At 42.1% G+C, this 24910-nt stretch overlaps 1 protein-coding gene across 7 annotated transcripts in view; it reads left to right on the top strand.

Moving 5' to 3' along the window:
- Positions 1-439: 439 nt before the first annotated feature.
- The window catches only part of UBE3A (ubiquitin protein ligase E3A), a 38891-nt gene continuing 14420 nt past the window's right edge, over positions 440-24910 (top strand). The window contains exons 1-8 of one of the 7 annotated variants that reach the window (XM_083501705.1): positions 485-1030; positions 2475-2589; positions 8681-8748; positions 11280-11443; positions 13162-13276; positions 16571-16615; positions 21093-21403; positions 22159-23411. In XM_083501705.1, coding sequence (XP_083357831.1) covers positions 13257-13276; positions 16571-16615; positions 21093-21403; positions 22159-23411 — 1629 coding nt within the window. In that variant the 5' untranslated portion in view covers positions 485-1030; positions 2475-2589; positions 8681-8748; positions 11280-11443; positions 13162-13256. Of the gene's footprint in view, positions 1031-2474; positions 2590-8680; positions 8749-11279; positions 11444-13161; positions 13277-16570; positions 16662-16778; positions 19391-19732; positions 21404-22158; positions 23412-24910 lie in introns of all 7 variants that reach the window. The other 6 variants (XM_083501704.1, XM_083501708.1, XM_083501707.1 and 3 more) reach the window with 6 other exon arrangements.

Below are 24910 nucleotides of genomic sequence, written 5' to 3'. Positions count from 1 at the left end.
TCTGCATGTTGTGCACACTTCGTGGAGATTATCTTATTGCATTTTGCATGTTGTTTTGAGCCGCTTTGAGCATGAGGAGAAGGAGTACAAATAACGGTGATCACTCTCTTGTATGAATGTCAACATTTCTGAACGGCCGGGGTGATTTTATTGATCCGGCGAATTTCATTTCTTCCCCTCGCTGGCTCCCCACTGCCAGGCCCCTCACCCCACCTCGCCTGCCTCCGCCCCGCGGCACGGAGCTGCCCTGCCGCTCAAAACCAGACGAGAAACCTGGGCATGGCAAGGACAAGGCCACGCGGTGGCGAAGCCGATGCCTCTCGTGACATGGCCGCTGACGCGGAAGGCCCCTCCCCTCCCCTGCCTCCCTCTTTCTATGATCCGAGGTCCTTGCAGAGCGGCCGAGCACGCCAGAGAAACAGAGACACAGAGACAGAGCGCCTAGCAGCGCTGCCCCGCGCGCGGTGCATGCTGGGCCACCCCTCCCTCCCCGCCAGTCCTCCGAAGCTGCGCCGCGCTTGACACCCGTGCCTCTGGTCTTTTCTTTCCCCCCCTTCTTCTCTCCCCACTCCTCCTCCCTGCCCCCGCCCGGCCGCTCTCTCTCTTTCTCTCTCTCTCGTAATTCCCTCTCTCCCAACATGGTGGTGCTGGGCTCCGGGTGACCCCGAGCGGGGGGAGAGGGCGGAGGCGCAGCGCGGAGGCCCCTGCTCAGCCATCGCCGACCATCTCGACAGCCGCGCGCACGCCTAGAGCGCCTAGGCGGCCTTCCCCTTTTCCCACTCAGCTCTCAGGCAGGCCTAGCCGGGCCGGGCCGGGCCTAGCGCCTTCCCCTTCCTTCACAGCCCTCAGCGGCGGCGGCGGCTACCACCACCACCCTGCGCGCTCCGGCACAGCGGCCTAGGCCAGGCGGCGGAGGCCAGGCGGCGACGCGGAAGAGGAGGGGCGGCAGCGGCGTCTCGCTGTCAGGGGGCAGCCCGGCCTGCTTGCAAGCGGCGCCTGCTGGGCCCAAGGCGGGAAGCGGCAGCGCCAGGTGAGTGTCAGGGGGGAGGAAGGGCGGCCTCTCCCCGCTCCGGGCACTTGGTCCCCCTTCGCAGCCCCCCGGGTGGGGGGGGGTCGTGGGATTGAGAAGGCCGCCCCTTCCCTTCCCCAGCCGCACTTTTCGCCCTTGTGCGGGGAAGCGAGGGAGGAGAGGCGGGCGGGGAAGCGCCGATCACAGCTTCTCCAAGGGCTGGTTCTCTGTTTTTATTTTTTGCCCAGGTGTGTTTTTTCTGCAATAGTGTGAGGGGAGGCAGCGGGGGGTTTTTTTTGGGGGGGGGAGCGCTAAAGTACCGGCTGCTCCGTGTCTGCAGCCCCCGGGCGCGCGTATCGGGAGCCGGGCCTGGCTGCGCATCGTAAGTGCTGCCGCCGCCGCCCGCCCGCCCCAGACAAAACACGCTTATCAAGGCCTTAAGACGGGAAAGTTGCCTCCTCGAGTGGGGCCAAAGGTCTGATAAGCCCGCCGCCTTGTTCCCCCAGCAGTGGACTCTGCTATTATTTTATATTACATACATATATTAATATATGATATTATATAGGTGGGGTGTGTATTATTCCGTTGCTGCTGTTGGCCTGATCTAACCTGCTTTTTCCTTTGTTCATCCTCCTGCGAGCAGGCTTCAGTCAAACGTTTGCATGCAACATTTGTCCCTAAGAGTTAGGAGCGGGACTCCCGGTCCACGTGGGTAGCATGTCTGTTGGCTCTTCTGGTTGTGTGTAGTTGCCATCGAACTGAATTATGTGGCGGCTGTTGTGTAGCTTGACGGTTTCTGAGTAGAATTAGAAATCAGAAATTTGCACACTTTCCCCACAAGGTTTTGTTTCATTTTTTAAATTGGGTGACTAGAAGCCACATTTCCGTCCCTTAGTTTAATCGGATAATTGTTGCTGTCTGTTTCACCTCTTTGTCACTACTTACTATCCTAGGCTTGATGCAGGTGCCTAAACTGAAATTGTAACTGTTCCTCATGTAAACAAATACTCCATAACAAATGTTTACATTTAAAGTTGCATTGGATTCAGATTTGGGCTTCTGCAGTGGCAGTTCTGTTACTTCTGAAAATTTCCCAGCTAGAAAGCAGGACCTTAGCTCAGGTAACCTCTATGCAAGGCAGTATATATGGTCAGTAAAGGGACTTATTTTCCATGTTCTGTAAAAATGATGATCAGAAGTAAGAGGATGACTGACGTTTAAAATACATCTCTTCTAAACATGTGGAAAATGTGAACATAATTTTAGAGCACGTTCAAGCATCGCAAAATCAACCTCAGGTTAACTCCAGCACCACTTTGCTGCTGTGTGCTAGACGAGTGGCTGGGAGCCTCCAGTCCATGGATCTGATAGGCCCACTGAGCCTCAAAATGTTGGCCCACCAAGCTATTTTTGGTGAGCCACATGCACCTTTCCCATGTCTGACTTATACATCCTTTCTTTGCAGTTCTTGCCACAGCTACTTCTTCCTTTGCAGCTGCAGCTTGAATTCAGTCTGATGCAGAAAGAATTGGGAGCACAAGAGTGTGCACCATTTTGTCCTTTGCTGCTGTGGATTGAAGGTACAATCACCTGACACCATATGACAGCTGACTGACAGGTGGGCAGTCCCGCCCACTTGTCAAAGTGGTTCATGAACTGCTGGATATGTATGCATCCAGCTGTCTGATCCAGTTGCATGCCCCTGTGCTAGTTTTTTAAAAGTCCAAATGCGCTTAGTAAAACTGTACAAGTTAGGTTGAGGAACAAGTCTGACAGTGAAATAAACCCATACTAGATATTTATTTGACTGGAGTAGAAAAAGTACACCAAGCTGGTGCTAATGATGTATGTGAGATATTATAGTTAACTTAAAGCTAAAGAAATTTTCTGCTCACAGTTTTTATACCATGAATGTGTCACAGGTGTGGATTTTAGTGGCAGTGTTTGCTGAATCTGATGACTGCAACCCCTAAACTTAGTCCAGGGTTTTTGATTAAGGGACGGAAATTCTTACAGCCACTTCTTTTCCTTCAGCTGTCTCGGTGTAGGCACGCCAATCTCAACTATTGAGATATTCTTGGGAGGTTGAGGGTGATGAATGTGCACTCTTTGTTGAATAACTCTGGGAGGGAACGTGTGGCTTGCATCCATCCCTAGTACAGTCATACCTCAGGTAACAGACGCCTCAGGTTGCGTTTTTTGGGGTTACGGACCCGCCGAAACCCGGAAGTACCGGAACAGGTTACTTCCGCCAAATCGCAACCTGCGCATGCACAGGCGTGGTGCTGCGGGTTGCGAACATGCATCCCGCATGGATCACGTTCGCAACCTGAGCGTCCACTGTATTCTTCACTAAGGATAGAATCTACACTACCATCATTGGATGTTGTAATTTAGCTTGGATGACCCCTCCATTGTAGCAAAAAGGATTAACTGTATGATCAGGAGGGGTTCTGAAGTAGGAGGGAGTTAAAAATAAGCCTGGTCCATAGTCCATTTGGTGACCCGTTTTCATCTTGTATGTATTGCCCTGATTCTGGCAGACTTCAAAATAGTAATACCCAAGTGGGACCTTAAAGCAGAGAACACTTGCTAAAGTGAGAGCAGTTTTCTCCAGCAAAGGAGATATGTGTGCATAAGTGGATGCAAGTACTTGTTGAAGGTATAAAATGCATGGGATATGTATTCTGATTCAGGGGTTGCTACTACATGCGACACAAGCAACTAGAGCTGGATTGGGGATATAATATTATCTTCACATTTCAAAATACTTAAGGCAATATATATTTGTGGGTGTTATTCTAAGCACAGCAACTATAAAGGAAATTGTTCTATAGTCTGATATCCACATGTTAGAAAAAAATATCTAGTGCAACTAGTTCCTTTGCTGTGAAAGAGCCCTAAACGTCTTTTCAGATGCCTTTGCTGTAAGGCTTTTCTCCATTCCCATCATATCTCTCCCCTCCTTTTTATTGTTGGCTCATCATCCCTGGCTTGTTGGAGCTGATGGGAGCTTAAGTTAAGCAACAAACTGAGAGCTAAATGTTCCCGACTCTTGATATACAAGATAGAGCCATACATGAGCATGAGATGATCAGTGATCTGAAGTGGGGAGCCTCTGTGAATAGAGGATCCCTGCTGCTTTAGATCATCATGCTCTCACACATGTAGGGTCCCAAACTGTTTACAAACGATATACACACCCCCTTCTAGTGTGTGTTATTTACATATTAGGCAATCAAAACACCTGAAAAGGGCTTATCACAGTCAAATTCTGTTAAACTTTCCTGACTGTGGCTGTGATCGCACATAACACTAAAACAAGCCACAAATTTTCTAGCAGATGAGCGAACAAGCCATGGCTTCTTTCTCCATAACTTGGTTTGTTTTCCAGCTGCTCTTGCCACATGCCTTTGTAGCTTGGCAAGCAGCTAGTTACGACAGCCAAACAAATCATGGTTAAGCAACTCTGTTGGGCTTTGAGAGGATGACAAACCATAGTTAAAACAAGCCATAGTTTGCTGTGCTGGTTTCACATATTAAAACAAAACCACAGAGTAAATGGTGTAGCATTATGTGCAAACTAGGCTGTTACTGGAAGCTGCAGAAACATATAGGCTTGGTTTTGTTTTATGTATAGAAAAATTGAGATTGGTACAAAATGTTAGACAATTTCTGAACTCCTGTGTTTCCTTAATAAGTTTGTGTGACATAGGGTTTAATTGTTTTCTCTGCTGGGTTTTTTTAAAAAAACATAGTTGGATTTTAACTTTATTTTCAGGGCTAAGGTATCCAGTATGCCATTTTTATTTAGAAAAGTTTATCTGGTTTTATCTTAGACGCAAAGCAGTTTAGAGTAAATATGCAGAATAATGCAAATAATATTTCTGTTGTAAATTAAGTTCTTCAGTCTCCTCCTGGTGTTTTGTGTATCTATGTGCAGTTTTGCCTACAAATGTGCTGTCTGCTTCATTTGCTGATGTTTGAGTGTTCTAGAGAAACGCCATTAGGCAGTTACCCACTAGAATGAATGTTCTGCTAATAGGAACATAATCTATGCGAACGTAATCCATGCGGGAGGCACGTTCGCAACCCACAGCGCCGTGTCTGCACACACGCGGGTTGCAATTTGGCGCTTCTGCGCAAAGCGCTATTTAGCATTTCTGCGCAAGCACCAAAACCCAGAAGTAACCCGTTCCAGTACTTCTGGGTTTCGGTGCGTCTGTAACTCGAAAATGCACAACCTGAAGCGTCTGTAACCCGAGGTATGACTGTATAAGCCAAATGGCTCCTTAAATCAGGGTTACACTTGCCAAAACGGTATGTCTAGTTGCCATTTTGGGGACCAGCCAACTCAGAAGTTGTATTTTTCAATACGACTTTTTGGTTCCTGAAATACGTTCTGATTATGCAGATAAAATGTCATGGGTAGAATTCTACAAGGATGTGTTGTTAGTGTGTGAAAACGGACAAGATCCAAAATCTCTCTGGCCTGTCCTCAGATGTCTATAATCAATTTAATTCTAAATTGAACAATTCGCCTATTACTCTCCCTTCTCTTCTGCTTACCACCAGGAGAAATTTCCTAGGTGGTGACACGGTAGTACCCTGTTTGTGGGATGTCCTTCACTTAGACATGTGACTGGTGCCAATAACAAGTCAAAACATGCCTATTTGCCCGGGCATTTTAGGGTTTTTTGTTCCTGAGTGATCAACTTGCTGGGTTTCCTCCTGTGTGAATTTCATTACTCTTACGCTTTATTTCTAAAGTTTGTAAAACTGCAACTTATTCTTCCAGGTAGCTTTCAGGTATAATACTTCAGCGTTGCAGTGGGATAATTGAAGAGTTAAATCTAATCCCTCATTGACAATACTGTATTTTTCCTAAACTGTGCTGTATACTAATTGGCTAATGTAGTTGCTTAGTCATATTTGCTGTAAATGAATAGAGCACTATATGGAAGGTTAGACTTTGTATCCAGGTTGCTTCTTTCTGTTTTACTTCCACTCCTCTATATTGCCTAACTATTGCCTTGTGAACCCCAGAAACATAAAGCAGCAAACAACCCCAAACTTGTGCTCACTCTTTTTAGAATTGTAATTTTTCCTGGGGTCTTGTGACGAAGCCTGTGATATACATTTTCTAAATAAATATGGACATTTTTTTACCCATATGTCTTTGGCCACATTTGCACATCCGGCTAAACCACGAAATGCAAAAACTAAAGCAAGCCCAACCAATCCTTAGATGCGCGTGTCCTGTCCTCTCATGCAACTGGAAGGAGAAGCTTTTGCTTTCATTTCCCCTTAAACTGTGCTTGTCATTTTGTCTGAAACTGGGAGCATATTTTATCACTAACTGTGGTCCTTTTCAGTATAAGCTGACTTAATAACTGATGGTTTGAAATTGGCTTACTTTGAAACGGACCATAGTTGGTGTTAAACCACAGTCCTGGGTTAAACCAGAATGACAAGTTGAGTTTAATGGAAACTGAAAGTAAATGCCTCTGAAGTTGTTGTTCTGGTTACACAGGGGAGCGTGGGAGAACCACATGATTTGAAACATGCACAGGGTTATTCCGATTCATGCATATTGTGGCGAGCCTTAGTTTAGTGTGACATGAGAATGTGGCCTTTGTTTAAAAAGCTAAGCCCTCCAAACTTCCTAGAAGCTGGGGTTGGTTAGGGCAAAGCAATTTATTTTTCTAAAAGGAAATGTACTGTGACCGGTGTGGTGTGGCGGAGCCCCTGGCCCAACATCTAGGCTGGACTGAGCAAGGCATTGGTGTGCCTGGGGCTGCGCAGATACACCAGCAGAGCCAATCCAGCATTCCTGCTCATGCATCTGTACAGCTTCAACTTCCCTCCCCCCCCCCTCCAGGTAGGCCACAGAGATGCCCTAGCCGGTATTGTGTACTTGTTTATAAATGTTCATACTGAGATCTGAGCGAAATCACTGTAAAAATAGGAAAATGCAAGTTCACTCAGTTAGGTATACAGTGGTACCTCTGATTAAGATCTTAATTTGTTTCGGAGGTCTGTTCTTAACCTGAAACTGTTCTTAACCTGAGGTACCACTTTAGCTAATGGGGTCTTGCACCGCTGCCGCACGATTTCTGTTCTCATCCTGAAGCAAAGTTCTTAACCCGAGGTACTATTTCTGAGTTAGCGGAGTCTGTATTTTTTTTTAATGATATTTATTAAGTTTTCAAAGAAAAAAAATTACATAGATAAAAAGAATAGAAGAGAAGACAAAAATAAAAATAAAAAAAGAAAAATGCAAAATACAGAAAAAAGATTTAAAAAAAATTAAAAAGGAAACACATCAATCTTTTCATATCATATATTCATATCCTTACTTCCCTGACCTCCTCACACCTCCCTTTTTTGTATTCCATTTATTTGTATTCCATTTATTTGTATTCCATTTATTAATTCAGCAATTTCTTTCCCTCTTTGTTTTTATCTTAATCCTTTAACTTAATATAATATAACTTTGAGTTCTACCTGTTAATAACCCATTTTTCATACACCTTTATAACATTGCTGCTTAAACCACTTAACTTCATTCTGACATCATTCTAGCATTCATTAATTTTGCAATATTTCTGTAAATAGTCTTTAAATTTCTTCCAATCTTCTTCCACCGACTCTTTTCCCTGGTCTCGGATTCTGCCAGTCATTTCCGCCAGTTCCATGTAGTCCAAGCGGAGTCTGTAACCTGAAGCGTCTATAACCCGAGGTACCACTGTACTTGATGATGATCTAGTGAGGAAGAAGATAGTATTTTCTCTCTCTTTTAACAAGGGCTCATTTGTCATTTGCATAACAAACATATAATCAAAAAGAAAACTCAACCTCAAAATCAGACAAGTTTTATAAAACATTGTTCACCTTTATTTCGTACAAAGAACTTTGCTATGAATTAGAGTCAGATCATTGGTCTATCTGACTCAGTATAGTCTCCTGGCAGTGACTCTGCTAGGTTTCAGAGAGGGGTCTCTCACAGCCATACCCACAGATACTGGGATTGAACCTGGAATCTTTTGAATGCAAAGCATGTGCTCTGCAACCACTGAGCTATAACCCTTTGTTGTAGTTACTTTAAGCTACGGTTTAATGTGAACAAGCAGCATGCTGGCAGAAGCTGCTGAAATTGCAGGCAGTTTGATTCTCTCCCACTCCTGCTACTGTCAGGAAACAAAGCATGGTCTGACTTGTTGTATCATCCGAATCTAAGCTCATGGTTTGTTTCTGTTCAAACAAACCATGAGCAGAAGCATGCCGGTTCTTCACAGGAAACCAGGGAATTTTGTCTCTGTTTTAATGTGATGTGAACCAGGCCAGTGTTCATGATAAGTGACCATTTTTCTTGTTTTAAGAAATTATAAACACCGGCGTAACATTCTTGGTTCTACATTTAATTTTAAGCAGGCTGTTTTTAGAAAATAAGAAACTTTCAGTACTTAAAAACCATTTACAAGAGTAAAAATCCAATTCATTTTTTTAGATGTGTGGGTTTTTTTACAATCATTTTTATTTATCCTGAGTGCAGTAAATAGTACAGCACAAATGAACATCTAAAAGAGCATCATGTAGATTTTATGCATTAGGCGATCTTAATCTTTATATAACTGATTAAAAAAACTGAAGTAAGATATTGTATTCTAGGTCCGCAGCCAATTGAAGGCCGTTTGGCAACGTGCAAGAGCAACCTGCTGAAGTACTGGAAGAACATGGTATGTAGAATCTTAGATATTGTGTTCTTTTCAGCAGAAATAATTTCTCTTAATAAAACAGCTTTACGGAGAACAAATTTATGAAAGAAAACAATATTTATGAAGATATTATAAAGCGCTGAATATTTGAGTACTTGATTGCCATATCATGTGCTATGGTCTTTTGAAAATTTGCAGTTTCCATTAATTAGCAGGCTAACCATATGAATGATGTAGCCTGCATGTTGCTCCACAAACCAAGAATAACTTGTCTACTGTATGCTAGTTGCTTGTGGAAAGAATATAAATTGGATCAGCTTTTGTCTTACCTTAAGTGCTGAATGAACTTTTAGTATGCATAATGAATGGCATACCTTTTGTAAGTGTGAACATTTTTGACGGCTCATCTGGTATTATTCTGTTCCAGTGTCACCTTTTTGTCAATTGGCTAAATGTCAAAAATCTCATGTTGCTACCACGTTCCTGGAAACAGTCCTAATTCACTTTATTTTAACATCTTATATTAAGTAACCAGTTTTAGTCTGGTTACCACAAAGCAAGCTAGTTTTAACTGCACTCTGATTTTATTGTTGCATGATGAAATACATGCTGAAATTCAGACATGCTGCTTGCTGTTGGTGGGGTTTTAAAATATCCAGTACAACAGCAGCTTTTAATTTGGTATAGTAGGAATCATGAAGTCTTACCAAATTATTTCCTTTGTGCACTAGTTTTTGAACAAGAGAAATAAAATAAGACACCTAAATAGAGAGCAAGACAGTTATATCTCCTTTACAGGGTTGCATTTTCCATATTGAAAACCTGTTTGTAGGTGCCCCTTCCAGCCCACTCCCAACCAAAATGAATAGGCAGCCTTTGCAAGCGAATGCTGTTTGCAGACAGTAAATTACTGGTGGTCTTAACTGTGAAAATTGTACTTTGCGCCCAATATCAGCTATTATGTGAAAGGAAAATTATGTTGGAATGACACTGATTATGAAAGCTGACTTCTAGCTGAATTTGCTTTTAAACTGTTCTTTGTTATGCTGCTTTCACATGCATAATCTGTCAGTTCTTGGATGATTTCTGAGATCGAAACCTCGGGTGGCAGCCAGTGACTGCTCAGCTACACTTGCACTCACAGCATCTCTGGGTCAGCCCACCTGCTTTGCTGTCCAGAAAGTTGCTCCCAACTTTAATAAGATGGGCAAGGTTGATCACTATTGACCATGCATTCATTCCTTGCACAATTTCATTTTGAACACTCAGCTTGAGATTTGGAGGTGTGTGTTGCATGCCTCTTATTTTAGGTCCCTAGTTGACTTTTTGTGTTATGTAATTGGAGAGCGGAAATTCGTATAACAATAGGGCCAGCTCTATCGAGATGATAGAACATAGGGCACAAGGCTCATGTGAGCACCATGTTCTCAAGCATAAATTCACCTCTTGGAAAATGTGTTCATCCGTAGAATAAAATAAGAGATGATGAAATTTGGCCTTTGGCCAAGGGATTCTGGCAGTTTTTAGTTTCATTAGTATATTTCATTGCGCCCCAAAGGCATCCCATTTTATACATAGAGAGCAGTCACTTACAGGGATTGCAAATTGGTAATAGCTATGAAGAAATAAACAGAAGTGTTTCTATTCTAGGATACTATAGGCAAAGAATAAATATGTTCTGGGACTAGGTCAGCTCAGCCAAACACTAGTACAGGGTTTCCCAAACTTGGGTCTCCAGCTGTTTTTGGACTACAACCAAAAGTACCCTATGGCAAATTGTCCTCCATAACAGGGATGGTATTGCTTTATCAATTAGGAGCATAGGAAGCTGCCTTATATTGAGTCACACCCTTGGCCCATCTAGCTTAGTACTGTCTTCACTGACTGGCAGCAGCTTTCTAGGTTTCAGCCACAGGACATTGCCAGCTTCCCCCGAGCTGGGAATTGGATGGCAATTTTAAGTGTTTTGTCTATCCTCCATTTTAAACTACCTCTAAGACAGTGTCTCCCAAACTTGGGTCTCCAGCTGTTTTCGGACTACAGTTCCCATCATCCTTGACCACTGGTCTTGCTACCTAGGGAAACACTGCTCTCTATCCATCTGCTCCGCTCTGTAAACGGGGTTCTGATGTGCATGGCTATCCTAAACCTGGGTGCAGACAGTGTTTCAGATTTCTGCAAAAAATGTTTATAGGGAGAGATCTAGTGCTGCACCAGTAGATGCAACAGAACTTCCTATTCCTCTCCTCCCCATTCCTGCCCCCCATCCCTATAAAGCAAATGGGGGACTGCAGGGGAAGAGAAAGGGAGTCTTAAGTCCAGTTTACACAAGAAGATGTCTGTTGTGCAAGCGGGACACCACATTTGGATATCACTCATACTTCAGAATATTCTTATTTGCCAAATGCTTTATAGTCAGATATGGAAAGAGTGAGTTGAGAAAATTTAGTGATTTTTTTTTCTCTTCAGGTTAAGGGTTTAAAATTTTGTACGTAAGAACAGATAAGATCAGATTATAGAATTAGGTAAGACATTAATTGGTTCCGTTTCAGCAATGGAAGTCTTCAGCTGGAGAGCAAAAAGCCAGTGGGTGGCCTCGGGGTGCTGTGGGTACGAGTGTTGCTGAATAATCACTGGCTGACAGCGACATGACAGAGTAGAAGATCAGCCTTACATCTTATACCAGAGAAGCCAGATCACAGGAGACAGTTGACAGGTAAAATTTTGAAATGGAAATGTCCACTACAAATGGGTTGCTGAAAAGAAGAGTCCAACCATTGTAAACTGCATTATTTTCATCCTGTGTTTTTCATTAGTTTGCATTGTGGGAAATTTTTAGAACAGTAGCTGTTAAACCTTGTCAAGGTCAACAGAAGCCGTCCGAAGGCCACTGCAAATCTCATGGAATTAAACCCCACGTTTCCACCAAGTAAACACTCAGCAGGAAAGTTCAGCCAGTCTCAGGTCTTTTGATACATACATTTGCAAGCACGTGTTTGTTGCGCTCACACTTCACATTTTTTTAGGCATAAATCTAAGATGCTTGACGTATACACTTAAAAATGTGATGTCTGAAGTGGTCCTGAGAGACTAGGACATTGGTGTGATAGGTGTTTCCTGTGAGAGGACTACTGGGATTCAAAAGTGCATTCTAAATAATAGGCAGTTACTCATTAATCACCCCATGTCATGGGGGGACAGGGTCCATACAGCTGTTCTTGCTGTAATTAGAAAGGAGTGGGTCAGCATTCTACCCACTAGCTGCCTCGTGATGTCTGCAAAAACAGGTCTGAGAAGGGATGAGAGGTTCTTGTATATAAAGAGCCATGGATGTAATAGGCTGTATTTTTTTCTTTGAATTTTTGGTGGCCACTAAAGCTGAATCTAGTGGTGAAGTACCTTGTGGTGGAATTACTAATTAATTGTAATAAAATTGTGACTGGTGTCCGTACTAAGTTTTACAAAGAAATGTGTTGTATAGTGGCCTCATCTCATAGGCTGAAGTGGGTGATGCCAGAAATACAGCCTTTACCAATATTAAAATAGACCTTCCGGCCATTCTATCCTGGGCCATCAAAGGCCAACCTATATAAAAGATAATATGCACTTCTAGGAAATGTATAGATTTGTCTTAGTGAGTCTCAAGGGCAAACCTGTAACCTGTAATTACAGGTTAGCCACCTCTGTACACTTCCTTACATTCCTAAGTTGACACATGAATAATGAAAGAGGACACTCTTAAAATTTCATAGTAATGCACAAGGCTGGAGATGGCCTCTGGGTATATTGGGGCATATCCTATTGTAGATCTTTTTTTTATCATGAACCACACCTTGAATTGATCCTGGAGGTCAATAGGGAACAAATGCAATCTCTAGATCTTTATTGTAACATGTTTTCTTATGACCTACATCAGAAAGCAGTTTTCGGAATTAACCTTAAACCAGCTTAATATTTTGAGCCATCGTTAAGGATGGTTCTTTCTAAAGTAATGCAGGGTAGTGGAATTGGTAGAAAGCTCTTCTAGGCACAGTTGCAATGCATAGCTCCAGGCATGACTTTAAGCCTGAGTGAAAGTGCATGGCTAAAGACTACCAGAAGTGGAAGTAAAAATATCTTCTCCATTCCACAAGGTTTTCTGGCCATCATCATTTCTGTCTTTCATGGATTTCGTTTCAATAGCCTGGCTTTAATGAACTGCCCAACTACGACTGGACTCTGGGAAATGTCTTGCATTGAATCTAGACAAATTCAAAAGTTGATTTGTAAAGGCTGGAACTTAGTTTTGGCAGCAGAATTATTATATATATTTGTGTTAAGATTTCTTGCAACACAAGAGTGTGTGTTGGCTAATGATCACAATTGTTCGTTTAATTGCCTATTTTGAAACATGAACTTGAGGATGTTTAACTAAGCCTAACTTTATTCATTTAGCACTATTAAGCCTATGCTTGGCCCAGCACAAGAGGACCAGCGACAACCTGTTTTTAATCAACAACACAAAATTGTGATCACCCCAATGTCACCGAATGGCCACAGCTTGTAAAAGGTAATTGTCATGAACTTTTTTTTAAAATGGTGTTTCAAATGCAAATAATGCTTTTTATGCTTCCATAACAGCTTAATTATTAGCAAGTAGTCTTTAGGAGGACACCATTGAGGCAAATACTTTTGAAGTGTCTATCCTTTCTTTATATTGCTCTGAATATCAGTGTTAATATTCTATAAAACGTTGTTGTCCCCCTGAGTTGTTATATAGGGGAGACTGTCTCTGGTTCAGTAATTGCCAGAAGCAGTCCACCACAGTCCAACCTTAGAAGAAAATGAAAGAATGCATAGATTTGAGGAGAGATCTTCATGGTATCTTGCTGACAATGCGTGCTCAATTTGGCTGAAACAATGATTTTGTTCCAGAAACTTGGTGAAATTGCCAAGTGCAGCAGACTTGCATGCCTTTGCTTTGTCTATCCTAGGAGTTACAGTGGAGGCAACTTCTTGCAGAATGGAGAAGTTCCTTTGAGTGGCATTGGAATTGAGCCACCATATAAAATTGCTAGCTCATGCTGCAGTGTTCAGATTAGTGGGTGGGTGTGTTGCGATCATGCTTTCTGCAGTGCTATTTGGGGCTGAAAACTTAGCACTTGTAACGAAATTTATTAAACAAAAGCAAACCTTTTGGTTTTGGCAGGGGTGAGCTAAATAATGATAACTTTGATGTTTTCTAAACTTCTTAAGCGTGTTATGTTTAATTTTAAAATGCTTTTGTTCAAATAAACAAATACATTCTACACTGCATTTATTTAATGGCTGCTAACCTACCTTTCAGAGAATTTGTCCTCTACAAGGCAGTTTTCAGCATCATGTAACAACACTGATACACTGAAATTCCATAATATTTTTTTTTTTTGAAAAGCAATAAAATGACATTTAAAAGATAGCAGATAAAACAGTGCCATAAATTTTTTCAAATGCTGGCTAGAAGAAAGAAGAGATAAAAATATTTTCCTGGGGAGGGTATTCTACAAATGCAAAATCATCACAGAAAGGGCTGTGCCCTTGTAGAAAACCAGCACTGTTGTAGAATAAAGTTTTAACAAGCACAGAACTTTGGATATCTGAACAACCTAAAAAACTCCTTTATACTTACTAATAATACAACACTGTCAGCTGAGCTTCTGGAAATCTTAGAAACATAGGCTTGTTGGAATCTCGAAACATACCAAGGCCACTTTTTAATATAGCACAAGGATTAATATAGCTCAGCTGAGCTGGTACTGGCAAAATAATGATAAGAAAGTGACAAATTATTGGGACAGCTAAAAATGCGGAAGTATTGTAAACAATGGTTTTTATGAAGCATTTGATGTGAGAATAGAAAGTACTATGTAAAAGAGGTGTACAATATGTAAAAGTTGATAATTGCAAAAGTAGACAACTTTGAGTATATGATGAGCAGCTTATATCTGTTCTTGTATTGCTGTAAGCAGCCTTAACCTATAGGTACCGTATTTTTCGCTCTATAACACGCACCCAACCATAACACGCACATAGGTTTTAGAGGAGGAAAATCTGTAGGCATGCCACCCGTAGGCATTTCCTCCATAACATGCACAGACATTTCCCCTTACTTTCTAGGAGGAAAAAAGTGAGTGTTATGGTGCAAAAAATACGGTAACTTTGATTTGAAATCAGTAGGACTCTAGAAAGTAAGGGAAAATGCCTGTGCGTGTTACGGAGTGAATGCACTCGACCGGAGCCATGGCTGAGTCAAGCAAAGCGGGAGCCGCTTGCAGGGCTTCTGTCCCACTTTGCATGGCTTTAGCTTTGCTTGCTTTACAGCCAGGAGGAGGGGGAGGAGCTGAGGAGGAGGGAGGGAAGGAGAGCCATGGCAGCAAAGCGGGTAGCAGCCGCTTACATGGGAGGAGGGATAGACGGGAGCCATAGCGAGCCGGAAAAAGCGCCGCGTAGCCAGCAACAGCTGCTGCAGCCTCAGCTAGCAAAGGTCCGTGCGCTCTCTAAACGGAGCAATGAGGCTGCAGAGGGACGGCAGGGCACAGGAGGGCTCTGAGCCACGAGCGCAGTGAAAACCAGTAAAAAAGTTTTTAAAAAGGCTGCTGGGGACAGGAGGGCACGGGATGAGGGAGAGGGGGAAATTACGATTCTCCCAGCGTCTCAGCTGATCCGCTGAGCAGGACTTGGGTTGCAGGGGATTTGCCATTAGCTGTGTAAAGCAGCAAAGAGGGAGAGAAGGAGCAAAGCGGGAGACGAAAGGAGCTGCTTACACTGCTGTAAGTGGCTGCTGTCCGGTTGGCTCCTTTAAAGCAACAGTGCTCTTTCCCTCCCTTCTCCCCGCTCAGCTCGCCGAAAAGCTCCTTCTCCACACACCCCATGCGTGTTCCTTCTCCCCTTAAACCCCTCTTCTGCATTATTAGCAGCATCCTTCTCCACACACCCCACGCATGTTCCTTCTCCCCTTAGACCCCTCTTCTGCATTATTAGCCGCATCCTTCTCCACACACCCCACGTGTGTTCCTTCTCCCCTTAGACCCCTCTTCTGCATTATTAGCCGCATCCTTCTCCACACACCCCACGTGTGTTCCTTCTCCCCTTAGACCCCTCTTCTGCATTATTAGCCGCATCCTTCTCCACACACCCCACGTGTGTTCCTTCTCCCCTTAGACCCCTCTTCTGCATTATTAGCCACATCCTTCTCCGCACACCCCACGCGTGTTCCTTCTCCCCTTAAACCCCTCTTCTGCATTATTAGCCGCATCCTTCTCCACACACCCCACGTGTGCTCCTTCTTCCCTTAAACCCCTCTTCTGCATTATTAGCATCCTTGTCCCTTGAATGCTTTTCCTTTGCTCCCCACTTAAAACGTAGTTACAAAGCACGGATCCACATGGATTCTCAGGGTTTTTGCACTGGGTCACCCCAAGTTCACCATCAGATCACATAGCATATCCATGGCTACAGCCTGCACCAAAAACCACACACACACCCACTGTTTCATGGGGCTGCAATGGCGCAAAAACGTGGTTACAAAGCATGGATCCACATGGATCCTCAGGATTTTTGCATTGGGCTACCCCAAACTCACCGTCAGATCACATCTGTGGCCACAGCATGAACCACAAAAATCATACATCCACTGTTTCGTTTAGAATATTTTTTTCTTGTTTTCCTCCTCTAAAAACTATGTGCGTGTTATGGTCAGGTGCGTGTTATAGAGCGAAAAAGACGGTATGTTATTGGTATTAATGAATCACATAATATGCTAGTTGTATCACTTTTCCTCTTAGCTGCATACGAAATGCTCACATTTTTATTTAAACCTTTACAGATCACCAGGAGAACCTCACTCTGAAAATATTGAAGCTAGCCGAATGTAAGTATAACGAGCATATCAAAAGAGTGCATTTGGTATATTTTGTGTGAAACCCAGATGCAACATCAGAGTTGCATTACCTCCATTCTTCAGCAGCTACCTTTAAGTTGTACTTGAGAAAAATTATTCATTGTTCACTTCTTCAACATGATGGTTTGCCCAGATTAGGTACATTGAGAACACGATCATTTGCCTAGATTAGGTATGTTGAAATCAATGGGAAATCACGTTAGTCATGACTTGACTTTTGCTACTTATTTCAGTGGAATCCAAGTGCAGCTAACTTGGCAAGGATCCAATCCATAGATCTCTTTGATGTTTTTGCTATGACAGTTCCTAGAGCCAATAACGCAAGCTGCTCCTAAAGGTGAATTACAGCTCGCTGCCTTGGCAGGTAAACTGTGCCAGTGAAAAATGTCACATCACCCACCATGTGCTCATTCTGTATGGGAATATAAATGACTGCTCTGGATCACAACCAGAGGCTTCTTCAACTTTTATTATATACAACTAAAATTAAGCAGTGTCCAATTGTTTAGTGCTACAGAAAATACTAGGTCAGGCTCATGAGTAGAAAAGGTACTGCTCTAACTACCAGACTTTGTAATTTCTGCTTCTTGTTATTTCAGTGTTTCTGGTTTATGATACCTGGTTTATATCCTGTGTGGCTTTTTTGTGGTGATTTATATATTTTATGTTTTGTAATGGACCACATTGGAAATCTTTGGGTTGAAAGGCAGGCTATACATTGTCATACTAGTATTAATAACTGTAAATAATTTGCTTCATTATACTTGTGCTTTTCATATTATTATAACTTGAAATAATCTAATTTTTGAAGCTACAGCTGCAATTTAATTCCATCATATTTATTAGATCAAAATAATTTAACTCAGATTCTTTTATTTGCCAACGGCTCAACTAACTGCTAATATGGAGTTAAACTGTTTGTAAGTGGGCAAAATCCATTCATTAGTCTAGATAATACTTAAAAGAAGAAAGCAATTAACGCTCTTCCTGCTCTAACAGATTTGATAGGGTGGAAACAACTGATGTCAAATATTGTTGATGTGTAACTTGGTTAGAAGAGGACCAAGGGGGAAATGAGTCAAAATATCAGGCATTTTTAACCAGCTTCCTCTGAGAACCTTACTTTGCTTTTTTGTTTACTGTGACGTTCAGAGCTAGAGGGAGTACCAAAGCTGGTTTGCATGTAACACTAAACCATGGTTATGTATGTACAGAAGCAGGAAAGATCCCAAGTGAGGCTACAAGTTTGCAGAATCCTCTCTCACAGCTAGAAGGACTTCACTAGTCTTTACTTTGTTACTTCTAATTCCGGCTTGTGTATGAACCAGAGATCCAGGATTATAACTAATCAGTTATACAAGCCAGTTTCATAATCCATGATTTGAAGCTGGCTTGCTCTGTAACTGACCAAAGTTCATTTAAACCACAATCTCTGATTCTCACATAACAACAAGGTCGGACTGTGGAAATGAAAAGAAAGTGCTGGCAAAGTCATTCTCCTAACTGTATGAGATACATATGAGTCCAAGGCTTTGCTTTGGGCTCATTGACACAGCACTAAACCATGGTTTAGTATTAATATGTAACTAAACTCATGGTGATTGTGACACTTAACTCTGTCTAACACTGGTTGATGAGTTAGATTTCAGTTATTCCCAATTTATGCATTTGAAGAATGATAATAAAATACTTGTGAAACCTAAGAATACTAATGTTAGTAAAAGAATTGTCAGGCCCATAGTATATTGTATTTAATTGCCAGTGCGTGCATTCCCATAAAATTTGACAACATATTTGTTTCCTTTGCTGTCTTCCGAAAACGGTTCTTCCAGTATATAGAGTAGCATCTGTTCCTTTTACATTAAAACAAGATATTAAAAAAAACAAAGAAGCAGACCCAGCAACCACAAACAAAACCACAAAATAAGTTTCCGTCACGTGCCACCAAAAGCTGGAGACAAAATTATTGTTTTGCTTGGCACCTAAAAAGTTACAACTCAGCGCCTCATTGGTATACCATGGAGTGATATTCCAAAAGTTGTGGGCCACAGTGGAAGAGGCCCTATCCACAATTAACCACCTGCTCTCATGATGGGAACACTCCGTAGAATAGCTCAATATATAGGCAGATTCAAACAAGATTGGGCAGTCTTTCAGATAATTAGTCCCAGGCCCCTTAGGGTTTTCAAGATCATAACTGTCCCAGTGAAAACTACTCAGAAGCAAACAGCCATAAGGTAATTGTGCAGTAATGATAATTGTCCTGAGTATTCCAGTTGCAATAGATATGTGGGATATAAATCATCTCAAGAATATCTGTACGTAATTACACATTCTATTTCACTTAGTTTATTTCCTTGTTTGTATGAAATTGTTAAAATAAATCTGTATAGCAGCCATCATTTGAAACAGAGGGCTTAGGCTAGTATTTCTTAGAACACAAACCCCCAATTCCTCTAGCAAAAAATTACTTCATGAATTTTGTGAGGATTCATACACTTAAAGGTTGTTTTTTATTTTGTTTTTTATTTGTTTTAAACTTCAAATACTTACAGCATGGCTAATATCAAATAATATTCTCTCCTTGGAATGTCCTTTGCATGCAAAGTCTTGTTATTAGGTCTATATCATAAAGTTCTGCATGGAGTAGTTCTGGAAGCTTTTATTTGGGCATTAAAATAATTCCAAATAAAATTGAGAATTTGTGTTTTGGAGTTCACTTATATATTCTTAGCCTAAGTAAAGGTAAAGGGACCCCTGACCATTAGGTCCAGTCGTGGCCGACTCTGGGGTTGCGGCACTCATCTCGCTTTATTGGCTGAGGGAGCCAGCGTACAGCTTCCGGGTCATGTGGCCAGCATGACTAAGCCGCTTCTGGCGAACCAGAGCAGCGCATGGAAACGCCATTTACCTTCCCGCCAGAGCAGTACCTATTTATCTACTTGCACTTTGATGTGCTTTCGAACTGCTAGGTTGGCAGGAGCAGGGACCGAGCAACGGGGATTCGAACTGCCGACCTTCTGATCAGCAAGTCCTAGGCTCTGTGGTTTAGATCACAGCGCCACCCGCATCCCATTCTTAGCCTAGCACTATATTTTGAGACATAAGTTTTCATGAAATAATTTATTCAGACGTGTTCTATGTAAGAGATTTACAACTCCTGTAGTCTTGACTTCGATGGTGAATTGAAATGATCCCAATAATATTTTAACAATTTTATTTGAGACATAACTTCAGGTTTTTGCTCAGACTAGCAGAAATATTGAGCATTTCTGCTCCGTGTACTACCCAGCAAAACTGAAGCATTAAGAGATCAGCTATTGGAAACTCATCATTGAGTTCTTTAATCATCAGTTCTCATCATTGAGTCTCTAATTAACCATTGTTCCCTGTTTCATCCAAAGCAGGAAACTATGGTCACCAGTTTAAGAGCAAGCCAGGATCTTAAACCTTGATTTGAACTTGGCTTGACAATTACATATCCCTGTTAAAAACTGACAACTAGGGGGGGGAAATGTTTTAGTATAGTATGGCAGCATGGAATTACAATGTAGACAGATGTATTTGCATATGAGGCATGGAAGCCCAGCAGTTTTGCTAATAATGAGAGATGATGAGACTCATAGTCCATATCATTTGGAGAAGCCAAGTTATAGTCATACACTTACTGTACTAAATTTCTCCATTATTGTGAATTTCAATATACAGTCATATCTTGGGTTACAGACTTTTTGGGTTGCACGATTTCGGGTTGCGCACCACACCGAACCCGGAAGTACCGGAACTGGTTACTTCCAGGTTTCGGCGCATGCGCAGAAGTGCTAAATCACGCTTTGCGCATGTGCAGAAGCACCGAATCGCAACCCGGCCGTGGGCAGATGCGGCGCTGCAGGTTGCGGGCGCTGCGGGTTGCAGACGAGCTTCCCCCACGGATCACATTCACAACCCAAGCGTCCACTGTAATGAGAAGGAGTGCATATATATATGAGGAGCTTAGTAATTCTTGTAACTGAATGATTTGTTGGAACCAAACTCTGACAAGTATTGACCATAACCCTGTCCTAATTAAGTACTTTTGAAAGTTCTGTTGCTTAAATCTTTCCAGTTGAAAGTAATCACATTGAAATGCTGAGTTTGGGGAGGGTCTTTGCCCCAGACTTTGATAATCTACATTTTTTTAAAGAAACAGCAGACTAGTTTACACATTCACAAACTATACTGTGCATCAGACCTTTTATTATTATTATTATTATTATTATTATTATTATTATTATTATTATTTAGCAGGTGCATCTTGCATTTCAGGATCTCTTGATGTGCAATATCTCTTAAATTGAGAGAGATTACTTCAGAGCCTCACTAATCTGTGCTTTGCCGACCATTTGAATGAGCTTGTATATGAAAGCCATACTAATCCTTGTGCTTACTGTTTGGATGTTTGGTACAGGAAGCGAGCAGCTGCAAAGCATCTAATAGAACGCTACTACCATCAGTTAACTGAGGGCTGTGGAAATGAAGCCTGCACGAATGAATTTTGTGCTTCCTGTCCAACTTTCCTCCGTATGGATAACAATGCAGCAGCCATTAAAGCCCTCGAGCTTTATAAGATTAATGCAAAACTCTGTGATCCTCATCCCTCCAAGAAAGGAACAAGCTCAGCTTACCTAGAAAACAATTCCAAAGGTGCCCACAACAACTCCTGCACTGACAGAAAAATGAACAAAAAAGAAATGCAAGGCCCAAGAGATGACTTTAAAGGTAAGGCATTACCTTTAACACTGGCTGCCAATTTGCTTCAGGTCCAGTTTCAAGGTGTTAGCGGTAAGTCTTAAACAAGTGGAGACCTAGGCACTTGAAGGAGCATCTCTCTATACTAACCTGTCCGTGCATTAAGGGTAGCCAGTGAGGCATTTCTTTGCTGGTGCCCAGTGATGGAAAACCCTCCCTTCAGAAACAGGCACCCTGCTTTGTTGTCTGATAAAGAACCGATTATTCAGTCGGGCACGTCTGTTGCTTTATACTGTGTTCCATTTTGTGTTTTAAGATTAGTGCTGTTGGTTTATTTTATGTACCTTGTTTTTATTTGAAGAATCCTTGTTTTAAATGAATTACTTATACCGCCTTGAGATCAAGCAGTATAGGGCAGGCTATAAATATTTGAATAAATAAAATACAATAAAGTGGCTTGTTTCAACAAACCATGGTTAGGATTAACCACCATTTTAAATTCTGTTAACCTGGTTAATTGAAATCAAAAGTAAAAACTTTGCAGCACCCCCTTTACAGCTGTGCCAGAGCACAGTGGAGAGTTGTGAGACCAGGGGAATGGTTTATCGTGACGCTGAACACAGCCCTAGTTTCTAATTCAATCTTCCTTTGTCATAATAAAGTGCCAAAGTTGTTGTATGCCTGCTGAAGTTGGTAAATAGTGGGTCTCTTAATGCCTTCTGCTTAATACATAGATTTTAACCTAAATTCAACAGAGGTTTTCTGCTTTGTATTTAACATTGTAGATGTGACATTCTTAACAGAAGACAAAGTCTATGAAATCCTTGAGCTATGTAGAGAAAAAGAGGACTATTCACCTTTAATCCGTGTCATCGGGAGAGTATTTTCTAGCGCTGAAGCTTTGGTACAGAGCTTTCGAAAAGCCAAGCAGCATACTAAGGAAGAACTGAAATCTCTTCAAGGAAAGGATGAAGATAAGGATGAAGATGAAAAGGAAAAAGCTGCCTGTTCTTCTGCCATGGAAGAAGATTCGGTTGCACCATCATCTTCATCATCCAGAACAGGCGATGCCGCGCAGGGGGATAACAACCTACAAAAATTAGGCCCAGAAGAAGTGTCTGTAGACATTGATGCAGTCAGACGGGTCTACAATAGATTGCTTTCTAATGAAAAAATAGAATCTGCCTTTTTAAATGCACTTGTGTACTTGTCGCCCAATGTGGAATGTGACTTGACTTACCATAATGTGTACTCTCGAGATCCTAACTATCTCAACTTGTTTATTATCGTTATGGAAAATGGTAATCTTCACAGTCCTGAGTACCTGGAAATGGCGCTGCCATTGTTTTGCAAAGCAATGAGTAAGCTACCCCTGGCAGCTCAAGCAAAGCTGGTCAGATTGTGGTCAAAGTATAGCGCAGACCAGATCCGACGGATGATGGAAACGTTTCAACAACTTATAACCTACAAGGTCATAAGCAACGAGTTCAACAGTCGCAACTTAGTGAATGATGACGATGCCATTGTCGCTGCTTCAAAGTGCTTAAAAATGGTTTACTATGCAAATGTAGTGGGAGGGGATGTGGACACGGATCACAACGAGGAGGAAGACGAAGAGCCAATCCCAGAATCCAGTGAGCTAACGCTTCAGGAACTGCTGGGCGAGGAGAGAAGAAATAAAAAAGGACCCCGAGTAGACCCACTGGAAACGGAACTTGGTGTAAAAACTATAGATTGCCGAAAACCACTTATCCCCTTTGAAGAGTTTATCAATGAGCCACTGAATGACGTTCTAGAAATGGACAAAGATTACACCTTCTTCAAGGTAGAAACAGAAAACAAATTCTCCTTTATGACGTGCCCCTTTATATTGAATGCTGTTACGAAAAACCTGGGATTGTATTATGACAACAGAATCCGTATGTACAGTGAACGGCGCATCACCGTACTCTACAGTTTAGTTCAAGGACAGCAGTTAAATCCGTATTTGCGACTCAAAGTGAGACGGGATCACATCATAGATGATGCTCTTGTCCGGGTAAGTGGCGTATTGGTGTAAAAAGGTGTTTGACTGTCCATGTTTGAAAATAAAATAGCTAGAAGCCAGATTGTTATTATGTTATCGACTCAGGTTTCCTGGTTTCTGAAGTATTATAAGCACTAGTTGAGGTTACTGCTGCTTTGGGGGACTGATGTGTGGAGGAGTGGCCTGCCATGTACACAGGTTTGTTTCGTATCGTTCCCAGAATTACTCCTGGAAAAACATTTGAACCTATGTAAAACATGTATGGCTTTTCTTTTGCTAAAACCAAAAAGCCATCATGTTAGAATTTTAATCTCTGCACAAATGTTCCTGGAATATTTTGATTTGGCACACTGTGGCTTTTATCCACAGATGACCATTCAGAAAGAGTCTTGAGTTCTTGGAAGTTCATTGATGGATAATGGTACATTGCATGTTGTGACAGCGGTGGGGGGAGATTACACTGCTTTATTTCATGTGTGCATTTGATGGGGTGTATCACTTGGCAATACCCGTTTAACTATCAGTTTCCCCATAATCTGGCCACATTCATGGGCAATCGTCACGTGAAACAGTTTGTGATATAAAGCAGCAGTCAGGTACTCCAGCGTGTTAGCCTAATAAGCCCAGTAGGCCTCCCTCTTTGTCCTGTGAAGCCATTTTGACCAAGCCACACCTACCTTCTACACTCCTGTTGCAGGTAAGGCACAGGGCTTCACAAGCACTGGCGATCAGTGGAGGCATCCACACCTACAAAGCACTGTGCCTTGACCTGTGCAGTTTGATTTCAAACAACACAAGCAAATAAAGCACTTCACCCATCCCACCTTTCAGAATGTCACACAGAGCTATGGGGACCTAGGCATCCAGCCTGCCAGCTGGAAACTGTCCCTCGTCCCCGTCCCCCACAATTTAAAAAGAAAGAAGATAAAAATGAAAACACCACCTTCTGTAAAACTTATTAAAGCCTTTCCCTCCCTGTGTGTGAACTGATTGTTGTTGTTCCTTCCCAAAGACATCTCCCGCCTCCACGACATGCAGACGCATGTAGAATCATAGAGTTGAAAGGGACCGTAGTGATCATCCAATCCAACCCCCTACAATGTAGGAATCTCAGCTAAAGCATCCATGACAGATGGGCATCCAGCCTCTGCTTAAAAACCACCAGTGAAGGAGAGTCCACAACCGAGGGAGACGGTTCCACTGTCGAAGAGCTGTTAACTGTCAGAAAGTTCTTCCTGATGTTCAGTCAGAATTCCCTTTCTTGTAGAGAAGAGGCAATTTGCCCCATGGAACTGGTGGTATAAACCTCTAGCCCCTTCATTGCAAGCCTTTCTGTGGTTCATCATAACTGTTTGAAGCTCAACCTTCCCCTCACAAAGCCGTAACTGGAACCATTAAAAAATCTCCCATTCAGTCTTAATAAAGCTAGTCTTCAAACCAGTGGTCTACATAGCACCAAGAGGTGTTAGGAAGCAAATTTGTCATTGTCTGAACACATGTCTTGGGTTAAC

This window comes from Podarcis liolepis (genome assembly GCF_965112155.1).
Source record: "Podarcis liolepis genome assembly, chromosome: 4".
Taxonomy (NCBI): domain Eukaryota; kingdom Metazoa; phylum Chordata; class Lepidosauria; order Squamata; family Lacertidae; genus Podarcis; species Podarcis liolepis.
This window is presented reverse-complemented; position numbering and strand designations above follow the sequence as displayed.